This window comes from Paroedura picta, chromosome 1, assembly GCF_049243985.1.
Source record: "Paroedura picta isolate Pp20150507F chromosome 1, Ppicta_v3.0, whole genome shotgun sequence".
Lineage (NCBI taxonomy): Eukaryota > Metazoa > Chordata > Lepidosauria > Squamata > Gekkonidae > Paroedura > Paroedura picta.
In genome coordinates, this window is record NC_135369.1 from 174,151,501 (window position 1) to 174,163,738 (window position 12,238).

Genomic DNA, 12,238 nt, shown 5'->3' on the forward strand with positions numbered 1-12,238 from the left:
GGTCGGTAAAATGAGTACCCAGCTTGCTGCTGGGGGGTAAACGGTAATGACTGGGGAAGGCACTGGCAAACCACCCCGTATTGAGTCTGCCATGAAAACGCTAGAGGGCGTCACCCCAAGGGTCAGACATGACTCGGTGCTTGCACAGGGGATACCTTTACCTTTACCTTTAATTTATTGATGTGGAACACATCTTCTGGTGCGCCCCCTGGTGCACGCCCCAGAGAGTGCAACAGAAGAGGCTGCGAGGTGGCTGGACGCCACCTGTGCAACCTCTGCAGGCCGAGGCAGCACCTGCAAAGCCACCAGGGGTCATGGGCACCACCCATGCAGCCTCCGTAGGCTGGGGTGGTGCCCACAAAGCTGGAGGAAGCTGAGGTCCTCCTGCCACAAGAGGTATGGAGGGAGGGGGGAAGAAGGAAGGAGTCTGACTGTGCTTGTGTGTGTGTGTGTGTGTGTGTGTGTGTGTCTGGGGCAGGGGGAGGGGGGAGGGACCAGGGAGGAGGTTGTGGAAACAAGAAGGAAGGAGGGAGAGGGTAGGGGAAAGTGGGGGGAAAGGAGTCTGCATGTGTATGTGTGTCTGTCTGTCTGTCCGACAGGAGGGGGGGGCAAGGAGCCCCAGAGCAGGTATGTATTCCACATACCTGTGAGAGTCAGGCTGATACTACTTTTATTTAATTAACTAATTAACTCTTAGGGTATATCCATCTATGGTCAGAGTTTGTATTTTGGATATACTGAAAGTCACTTTACATTAATTAATTAATTAATTCATTCATTCATTCTAGATGGTGTTCTTTTTGTTGGCCAGTTCCCCCATAAAATAACTGCAGGATTTATCTTTAGTGTCGTATTTTGGGATAAGTCTCTCTCTGTATAATATGCGATTTAATTTGTTCCCTCTTTTTGACTGTAATAAATAATCCATTGGGTTTGCATATTCTTCATGAAACTTTGTTTTGGTAATTCTTTTTAAAAAAAACGTTATTCAGATTGCCTTTAAATGTGATATAAGCTTACACTTTGTTTTCTTAGTCTTCAGCTGGCCATATACATTTCATCTAAATTTTGTAAACCCAAAGGCAGAGATTGGCTGCTGAGGAAATCCATCAAAAGACCAACTTAACTCGTGTGGTTTTCAGCCATTCCAGTCGTTGTTTTGAATAAACAAACAGTCCTTATCTCATCAGAATTGGAAGCCTACACTCAGTGTGTTCCATTCTTGGTTTGTTTCTCCTCCGGGTGGGGCCTGGGGATCTCCTGGTATTCCAACTCATCTCCAGACTCCCAAATATCAGTTCCCCTGAAGACCGCAGCAATGGAGGGTGGACATTCTGGCATTGCTCCCCTGCTGAGCTGCCATCCCTCCCCAAACTCTTCAGGTCCCGCCTCCAAACTTCTAGATGATCTGTCAAATGCTGCCTCACAGGAGAAAGCTGGCTATGGTCCCGGCGTCAGGCGGGAGCACTGAGGAAGAGTACGAAACATGAGTCAAACTGGACCGTTGCCACCTCTCCGTCTATCAGAGCTGCGTTGGCTGATCAATTTCCATTTGTGCGGCTTCCAACATGCCGATACATGTCGGAGCTGCCTTATACATCACCAAGTTGAATGAGTGTTTAAACTATCACCTAGCCAGTCAGTTACACAATAACTCTTGCTCTAGTAATGTTTATCCAAGAGAGCTGTAAAAAAGCTGGCATGATGGGAAGTGAGGGGGTAGGATGAGCTTCACCCACATAATAAGGCTTAATGAATAAGGATTAATGTGTGAACTTTCCAAGCCAAGACAATTCATTTCCCGGTCAGCAATCACTGGTTATAGATTGACAAACCATCTTTGGTATGTTGATTAAAGTCCTTGCCAAGATGATAAGTAGGTCTGCTGTCAAATAATTTCCCTTTTCTTAAAGAGCTCAGTCCTCCTTTGCACGGCAATGGGGAGCAGGTCCGGAGCTCCTGGGCCGATCAAGGTAAACACGCTGTTTTTCATTATGGCCTCTATCTATGTCTGTTTTCTTGCTTAAGACAAAGGCGGTGGGAGGGAATTTGGGCCAGTTGTTGCAGAGAAAAAGAGCAGAGAGTTTTAAAAACTGAAGAAAAAATATATATATTGGGTTTTAATCGTTAAGGTTTACGAGAACAAGATTAATTTTTGCTATATATTCCCTGTCATGTAAGAAGATCATAATCTGACGAAGGGTGCTTGCACTCGAAAGCTCACTCCTTGAATAAATCTTTGTTGGTCTTAAAGGTGCCACTGGACTCTGATTTTATTGTGCTACTTCAGACCAACACGGCTACCCATTTAAATCTAAGATTAAAAGTAAAGTATACCTTGGAGATACAGAGTGTGTCGCACAGTTGTTCTCAAAATGTTTTCTGCCTCTGTGATTTCCTGGGAAACATGAGCTTCCGAGAATGAGAAATATTTCCTAAAAATAAAGGACATCCCTTGGAAACCTGGAAACTGTACTGACATTATGTCTCGAAAGTTTTAAGTGGACATCTTTCTGCATATTCATATTTATTTCGTTTCTGTACTCTGTTACTGCAATTATATTACAGTGTATTATAGTATAGTATTGCATTATAACTTGATTAATGTTATTCATTAGGATCACCTTATTGTTTCACTGTATCACCTTATTGACTTACTCCATGTTTTTATCCTGCTGTTCCTCCAAAGAGCTCAGGGCTTGCCTACTTTGGTGTCCCACCTTCCATTTTCTCCTCACAACTGCCCTGTGAGGCTGTAAGAAAATGAGTAGGCCAAGGTCAATCCCAGTGAGTTTCAGCACATTTGAGTCTCGGTATCTGGTTTCCTGATAGGGCTGCCAGCTCTGGGCTGGGAAATACCTGGAGACTTTGGGGGTCGAGCTGGGCGTCGGTGGGATTTGGGACAGGTAAAAACCTCAATAGAGTATAATGCTATAGAGTCCAACCTGGGCTGATTCTGCAATTACTTTGTTTTTTCCGTTGTGGATCTGGCTGAATTCAGATTGATTTGAACTCGGGTCTTCCTCTATTTACCATCCCCCCCCTAATTTAAACATAAAGTGTTCTGCACTTGATTGGGGAAGTTCATAATGGGGAAGGGAGCCAAGTGCAGCAGGAGTCTCTTTCTTTCTTGTCTTGAATGAAGGGGGGGGGGAGAGGATTAGAGATAGCAGAGGGGGAGGGAATAACAAGAGGCAAATCTCTGCTGAGAGAATTTAGGGATTCTGAGGCACAGTCACTTTAAGGGAAGCCTTGCAACCGGGAACCAGGAAGTCTTTGAACTGGCCAATCAGGGAAGACTGCTTTGCTCTGAGGCATGGAGCAGTGAGTTAATTTGAAAAAAGCAAAAATCTGCACATTTACTCCTGGCGGTTTTTGAAATATCGAGGCTTATATCCACTCCAGGATATCACGAGGGAAATAATGTTGCTGAGGGAAAATTTAAGGCACCTGAAATAAATATGGAAATCAAATTCAGTGTAGACGGCAGAGATTTATTCGGACTGGAAGTGGGTAAAAAGCCCCGTGCAGACTACACCCTGATCTCTGCTGGCTGGAGATGAGCTGTAAAACCAGGGGATCCCAAGTTCCCCCCGGGCACTGGCATCCCTAAATTTCCCAGTCCATTATTGTATATTTTTTAAATGTTCCTATATCCTTAAGTGAGTATGAAAGAGAGCCTGCAGCATGAATAATAGTTATTTGAGTTTGGCCTTTGGTCTGGCAGTCGGTCACTTAGATTTGCTTACACTGCTATCCTGTTTTAGGAGGGGGTGTGTCATGCATGTCTTCCCAGACAGCCACTGTTTTTAAGCAATCAGCCTGAAACCAATTGCTATATACGCACGCTCAAACAAAACACATTTCATCTCCCTTTTAAACACAGCCCTTGTGGTTTCAAATTCTCCATGTAAGTTACTCCTCAGTAAAGGCTCTGGATTGTTTCTTCACTCTTCCCTCCCTCTTCTCAGAGGGGAAATGAAGAAGGAAGGGAAGGGTGAAGAATCAGGAGAAGGCGAATTAAGATGATTTCTAACGCTACGTTTAAAAGCCAGATTGGTCTGATATCAGGCAGGTGACCCAGTTATTCTGCGTCATTCAAAATTCACAGCCTATTTGACGTGTGGCCTCATGACATCAGTCCTGTGGACAGCCATGGGAAAAACAACAACAACAACAACAGTGTTTTTATCATGGAAATATTGACATCTCCTTGAAATCTGGTGTGTTGCCCTTCCCCGGGCCCTGTCCCCCCAAGGCTGACCCTGCTTTGCTTTAGACCTCCTTGGAAACCTGCTGGAAACTCAGCTTTGCACTGACTTCATGCTCCAGGTCAGAGCCCTCCCAGCGTGAGCCAATCCAAAGGACCGTCACTCAAGCCAAAGGCCCAACTCTGGTAACTCTATGGTTTATCTGTGTCCCGAGTAGTCTTCCGTTTGGCCCTGTCCCCTTCAGCACATCTCCTCGCATCTTCATTTGATGGCCTGCTAGAACCAGCAGCTCATTTCTCCAGAAAACCTCTTTGCTCACAGGACAGACTCTCCCACCCACCCAGAGGGGTGATATAATAGTGTCCGAGGTGGGGGGGGGCAAATGCCTTCTTCTGCGTGGTCCATCATGAACACATCCAGAGGGATGTACAGGGTGAGGGGACTCCCTGCTGGAAAAACATTACAGGACTCGAGATGTAGAGGAAAACAATATCGGCTTCTATTTGTGGTTAGAAGCAATGTATTTATTTATTTTTGAGATTTTTAACCCACCCCTCTCCAAAATTGGTCTTAGACCAGGGTGCATCAGTAAAAATAAAAGTCACAATAAACATCAAAGGCCTGGATCAAATTCTGAAATTAGTTTTAAACCAGTATCACTCGCTTCTGCTGTCCCACTTTGTTCTGGACAAAACATGCCAATGGGCCAAGTAACACATTAGAACAGGGGTAGAAACTGCAGCCCTCCAGATGTCCATGGACTACATTTCCCAGGAGCCCCTGCCAGCGTTTGCTGGCAGGGGCTCCTGGGAATTGTAGTCCATGGACATCTGGAGGGCCGCAGTTTGACTACCCCTGCATTAGAATATATATCAGAGAGGCCTGGTCTGAAGAGGGGGCACCCATTCAACAGTATGGTAGGCAGGGGGCGCAGATGGATAATTGAGGTACAACCCAGCCTCAACCAAATGCTTGGTGGAAAAGCGCCATTTCGCAGGCCCTCTGGAACTTACATTTCTTACCAGCAGTGTCTTTCTTAAACTGAAGATGGGAGGCACCGCTTTGACCCTTTTCTGGCCAGAGTTTTCTACCAGACGGTAGCAAACCACTTTCACCCCAAATTCTATTGGACAGTATTGTGAAATAGGCCAGGGGGAGGGGCTATTACTACTAGTCAGAAGGAAATGCTTCTGGGATTTATCTCCTCTTCTCCTCACTGCGCCACATCACAGTCTCCTCCTCCTGCTCCTCCTCCCCTCCTTCCTCAGTAGTAGTCTGAAAGAACATAGGAAGCGTGTTGGGTGAAGAGTGATTGAGCATCATTTCCCTACCTAATGCGAATCTGCAGGATTCAAAAGGGCTGTTTACAAAGCCTTCGTGTTTTATTATGCGAGGCAAGGCCTCCCCAGACAAATTTCCTGAACGAACATGGGAGGTGTTTATTTATTATTTGGATTTGCTTCCTGCTGCTATCGGAAACCGTCTCGCGGCAGGCTACAGTCATAAAACCCCCACTTTAAAAGTAAAACTATATAAAACCCCACAATAACTGGCGGTGGGGGGTGGAAAGTGGATCACCAATTTTCTACTTAGTTTAACTCGGTCTCCTTCAGGACAGTTTGTTTTCTGAGCTCAGTTATTTTGTCATACTTATGCTGTGATTTGTGTGTCTGTGTGTGTGTGTAGAGAACAAAACAATATTGAAAAGCACTTTTCAAGGGACTAATTTTGCAACATAGATATGATCAATCTGTTTTTATTTACGGTCATAGACCAACCAGTAAGAAAAGCAACATTGATATGTATTGCTTATGGAATAGAACGCAAATCTTTTGCATAGGTTATCCAGTCATAGTTCAGTAAAAATAACAGGATGCAACCCAGCGGGGGCGGGGCTTGTTGCCTCAGACAGGGAGCCTTTGTTGTGACCAGAAAAGAGTGGAAATCATTTTAATGTAAGAGGTGATCACGTCACTCCTCCAGCATGTATCTTCATTCGTTCTCTGTTTGCATGCTGTGGTGCCCTCCTGTTTCTCTTTCCTGGAACACTGCTTCTTTGATCCGTATCTGGCACGGCATCCACATGTGAGGAGTTTGTTGCAACCAGTTTTCGATGATGCAAGCAGGTTTGCAGCATTACCATCCCCGCATTGACTGAGAAGAGACTGCATTCCCTTTGGCGACATCAATGTGGCAAGGGATTCTCTGTTTTGCATGGACTGCCATTGCAAATAAAAGTAATTTGCTCAGGCAATGCAGTATCTGTTCTGGAATGGAGATCTACATGGCCCCATCCCTCCATCTATGGCCATTTACAGAGGGTTTTATTTGATTTATTTCAGTGGTTCTCATCCTTTGGGGGTCGAATGACCCTTTCTCAGGGGTTGTGGCAGGCCGAGTAGCTTGGCCGGGGAGGGGGGCGCTGCCTCTGTAGCCGCTCCTCCTGCAGGTGCCCACCAATTTATATATGATTTATAACCAATTTATATACGATCACGAACCATGGTTCTTCATGCCTTTGGTCAGTTTCGGTTTAATTTCTGTGAAAGAAAACTTGCACAGTTTCATGGTTCAGGGTCACCACAACATGAGGAACTGTATTAAAGGATCGGGGCATTAGGAATGTTGAGAACTATTGATTTATTTCCTTGCCTCCTTCATAGTCCTCTTTCTTGCTGAGGCACAAGGTGGATTATGTTTTTCTGTAAATGCGCTAGATAATAAATCAAATAAATACCATGAACGCTGCAACGCAATGCCATAGCGATTACGGTTCTTCTGTGACCCTCAGACAGGCCTCAGGTGAGGCAGAGGAGAACATGGAGGCTGTGGAGGGAGGAGGAGGTGGAGGAGAAAAGGTGATGTTGATACGGGAAAGAGCTTTGAAAATGTCTCATCCAGATGGCATTATCAGTCCCTTATTCACAATGAGCTCCTTTGACCAGAGGTCTTAAGCCTCTATGGCAGCCTTTCTCCTGGCCAGCAAATTTTTTTTAGGGTAGTTCAGACACTTAACGCCCTCAATATTAGTAAATTGGACCTCAGCTGTGAGGCATTACTGAGTTTTTTCGTGGATAAAGTCTTTTCACTCCACCATAATCTTCCCACCACGGTTGATACAGATAGGGAACTGGAGGCCTGTTGGATGCCTTCAGAGGGGCCGTTTGATGGCTTCAGGTGGCTTTCATTAACCAAAGTGGACAAGTTGCTCGGGGCGGTGAGGGCTACCCCTTGCCTCTTGGATCCCTGCCTGTCTTGGCTACTCAAAGGGGGTGGCCAGTGGATAGGAGGCCATCTCTGGGATATTATTAATCTCTCCCTGCCTAATGGAGAGTTCCCGGAGCAGCTGAATGAGGCAGTGGTTTGCCCTCTCCTTAAGAAACCATCGCTGGATCCGAGGGACCCAGCCAGCTACTGCCCAGTCTCGCATTTGGTGTTTCTGGGTAAGGTGGTTGAAAGGGCGGCCACAGACCAGCTCCCGGCATACTTGGAGGAACCAGCTCTCCCCCACTTTGTTTAACATCTTTATACACTCTCTAGCCCAGCTGGTACAGAGTTTCGGGCTGGGTTGTCATCAGCTTGATCTCCTCATGGATGGATGGATGGATAGGATCCTCCTCGGATCTAGATGTTTCGAAGCTGTTGCTAGATGGTTAGAGCAGAGTCGGCTGAAACACAACCCCTCCAAGACGGAGGTCCTGTGGTTGGGTAGGAAGGAAGCAGGACAGGGAGCATGTTTGCTTATCCTGGCTGGGATGCAGCTGACCACCGCGCCCCAGGCCAGGAATTTTGGAGTGACTATGGACATTTCACTATTCATGGAGGCACAAGTCACTAAGGTAGCCTGCCAGGCATTTTACTACCTTTTCCAGGCAAGGCTACTAGCACCCTACCTGTCTCCCAAGCACCTGACCACGGGGATCCATGTGACGGTCACCTCAAGAATTGACTTCTGTAACTCACTCTATGTGGGCCTGCCCTTGCCCCTGACCTGGAAATTGCAGCTGGTGCAGAATGCAGCTGTGGGGGTCCTAACTGGAACACCTTGGAGGGCCCATATTCAGCCTTTGCTGAGACAGCTGCATTTTTTGCCAGTTGTGGCCTGGATCTGGTTCAAAGTTTTGGTTTTAACCTTCAAGATCCTTGGCAGTCTGGGACCCACATACCTGAGAGACTGCCTATCACCCTATGCCCCCCGCAAGGGCTTTGTGCTCTGCAGGTAGTAACCTGATGGTGATTCTGGGCCTTAGGGAAGTTTGGCTGGCCTCAACGTGGGCCAGGGCTTTTTCAGTCCTGGCCCCGACCCGGTGGAATGAGCTCCCGGACGAGCTGAGGGCCCAGCAGGAGCTTTAGACATTCCACAGGGCCTGTAACATGGAGCTCTTCCACCGGGTCTATGGTTGAGGCCAGCCCAGGAAGATCTGGCACCCCCTGACAGATGAGAAAGAAAGATCTAGAATTGGAGAGTACCAACCGCTGTGAGTGACGGGGTTGGCATCTGAGACTGGATGATAGCTAACGCTATGGGATTTGGAATTGTCACCACCCTAGGGTTTCTAAATGGGTGTTTTAATGGAATAATATTTCATGTTCTATTGGTGCTTTTATTGTTACTCACCGCAAGCCAGCTTGCTGGGAGCGGCGGGATATTAATTAAAAACTGAAACATGATGATAGATAGATAGATAGATAGATAGATAGATAGATAGATAGATAGATAGATAGATAGATAGATAGATAGATAGATAGATAGATGATAGATAGATAGATAGATAGATAGATAGATAGATAGATAGATAGATAGATAGATAGATAGATAGATAGATAGATAGATAGATAGATAGATAGATAGATAGATAGATAGATGATAGGTAGGTAGGTAGGTAGGTAGGTAGGTAGATAGATAGATAGATGATAGATAGATAGATAGATAGATAGATAGATAGATAGATAGATAGATAGATAGATAGATAGATGATAGATAGATGATAGATAGATAGATAGATAGATAGATAGATAGATAGATAGATAGATAGATAGATAGATAGATAGATAGATATAGATGGATAGATGGATAGATGGATAGATGGATAGATGGATAGATGGATAGATGATAGATGGATAGATGGATAGATGGATAGATAGATAGATAGATAGATAGATAGATAGATAGATAGATAGACAGACAGACAGACAGACAGACAGACAGACAGACAGACAGATAGATAGATAGATAGATAGATAGATAGATAGATAGATAGATAGATAGATAGATAGATAGATAGATAGATAGATAGATAGATAGATAGATAGATAGATAGATAGATAGATAGATAGATGATAGGTAGGTAGGTAGGTAGGTAGGTAGGTAGATAGATAGATAGATAGATAGATAGATAGATAGATAGATAGATAGATAGATAGATAGATGATAGGTAGGTAGGTAGGTAGGTAGGTAGGTAGATAGATAGATAGATGATAGATAGATAGATAGATAGATAGATAGATAGATAGATAGATAGATAGATAGATAGATGATAGATAGATGATAGATAGATAGATAGATAGATAGATAGATAGATAGATAGATAGATAGATAGATAGATAGATAGATAGATATAGATGGATAGATGGATAGATGGATAGATGGATAGATGGATAGATGGATAGATGATAGATGGATAGATGGATAGATGGATAGATAGATAGATAGATAGATAGATAGATAGATAGATAGACAGACAGACAGACAGACAGACAGATAGATAGATAGATAGATAGATAGATAGATAGATAGATAGATAGATAGATAGATAGATAGATAGATAGATAGATGCATACAGTTAGTTTAGTAATACAGTTGGAGGGTCGGACCAGAACCAATGGGATGAAATTAATTCCGGACAGAGTGGTTCATCAATGGAATAAGCTTCCTCGGGAGGTGGTGGGTTCTCCTTCTTCGGAAGTTTTTTATACAGAGGCTACGTAGCCACCCGACAGAAATGCTGATTCTGTGAATTTAGGCAGATGGTGAGTGGGTGGGCAGAAGGGACTGTGTCGGTGTTTAGCTCTTGTGGCCCTTTCTTGCATGCCCAGGGAAGTGCTAATCTCCACTTTAAGGTCGGGAGGTGAATTTCCCCCAGGTCAGTCTGGCCAAGGATTCTGGTTTTTTTTTTGGGGGGGGGGGAGCATCACCTGGGCATGGAATTGGGGTCACTGTGGGTGGACAGGTAGTTTTGAATCTCCTGCATTCTGCAGAGGGTTGGACTTAGATGACCCTGGAGATTCCTTCCAACTCTATGATTTTAAAAATCCTAGTTTCCAAATCAAATTTTAGTTCAAGTAAAACAACCCGCTTAGTCACTGGAGGGGCAATGCCCACAGCCCCAAAGCCTGGAGCTGATGCAGCAACAACAACAAAACCCAGCCTCTTCTCAGGGTAGTGCACACAATACAGTCAGCATAACATCAACATATAATCAACATAATAAAATGTTAATCATTAACAGTATCAAAATTAACAGGTTAGTAGCAATTAGAAACAATAGCAGCGTCTATTTGTTGTCCTGCCACACAAAGATTGGCATTATATACAGATGTTTTCCAGGCTGGATGTCTCTAGGGGCTGTTTTCTTGGGGAGGGTCCGTAGATGTTGTTGGCATCTCACTTTTAGTGTTCTAAAGAGGACCCTCCTCCCTCTGTTGCCCATGGAAATGCTAGCAGGGGATCCAACCCACAGCTTTCCCATGGTTGGTAAAGAAACACACTGCTTAAGAAGAAGAAGAAGAAGAAGAAGAAGAAGAAGAAGAAGAAGAAGAAGAAGAAGAAGAAGAGTTGGTTCTTCTATGCCGCTTTTCTCTACCCGAAGGAGTCTCAAAGTGGCTTACAGTCACTTTCCCTTCCCTCTCCCCACAAAAGATACCCTGTGAGGGAGGTGAGGCAGAGAGAGCCCTGATATCACTGAAGAGGAAGAAGACTTGGTTCTTATATGCCGCTTTTCTCTACCCGAAGGAGTCTCAAAGCGGCTTACAGTCATCTTCGTTTTCCTCTCCCCGCAACAGACACCCTGTGAGGGAGGTGAGGCTGAGAGAGCCCTGATATTACATGAGAGTCCCTTTGAACATACGCGATCAAAGGGAGCTTTGCACATGGTGGCTGCTAGATTTCTGTATCCCCTGAACAACAGCCAAGCAAAGCATGGTGGTTCTTCAGTCCATCAAAGATTCAGCATAATGTTTAACATAGCGGGACCATAAGCCTAGTTGCTTGGTGTGGTGGTTAAGAGCAGTAGCCTCTAATCTGGCGAGCCGGGTTTGATTTCCCCTCCGCAAGCTGGGCGACCTTGGCCTAGTCACAGTCCTGATAGTGCTGTTCTCACAGAGCAGCCTTGCCAGAGCTCTCTCATCTCCACCTCCCTCACAGGGTGTCTGTTGTGGGTAGAGGAAGGGAAGGCGACTGTAGGCTGCTTTGAAACTTCGTTGGGGAGTGAAAATCAGGGCAGAAAAAACAACTCTTCTAGTTTTGCCTCCTAAATCCCTCCCAGCCACTCGCCCTTCGATGTTCAAGCTCACGCTGCCCTTTCAAAGACTTCTGGGAGTCGCAGAGGGAAACCATCTAAAGAATGTTGGGAGGATCCGTTTTGGAAGTCTCTCTGCCAGCTACCACCCCTGTCAGGTCAGGCAATTTTAGCAGGGTCGACATTACCTGCTGCTTGATCATGCCATATTTGTTGAAATCTTCACTCCCGAAAACTACCGCCTGATTTACAGAACTTTCTGGCGGTCTCTCTGTCTGGGTGTGGACAGAGTTGCTAACGCCAGGTTGGGAAATACTTGGAGATTTTGGGGGCTGGAACCCGAGGGGAGGGCTTGGAGAGAGAAGGAACTTCAATGTTACCGTGGAGTCCTCCTTGCAAAGATTTTTCTCCAGGTGAACTCATTTCTGCTGCCTGGAGATCCGTGGCAACAGCAGGAGATTGCCAGCCCACACCTGGAGGTTGGCAACCCTATGAGGGAGATGCTGCTAG

General features: G+C 45.3%; 1 protein-coding gene across 1 annotated transcript in view; it reads left to right on the plus strand.

The window, feature by feature from the left end:
• Positions 1-1,739: 1,739 nt before the first annotated feature.
• The window catches only part of SLC23A1 (solute carrier family 23 member 1), a 42,049-nt gene continuing 31,550 nt past the window's right edge, over positions 1,740-12,238 (plus strand). Inside the window, exon 1 of the mRNA XM_077312621.1 lies at positions 1,740-1,973. Within this exon, the coding sequence (XP_077168736.1) occupies positions 1,938-1,973 (36 nt within the window). The 5' untranslated portion in view covers positions 1,740-1,937. The remainder of the gene's footprint in view (positions 1,974-12,238) is intronic.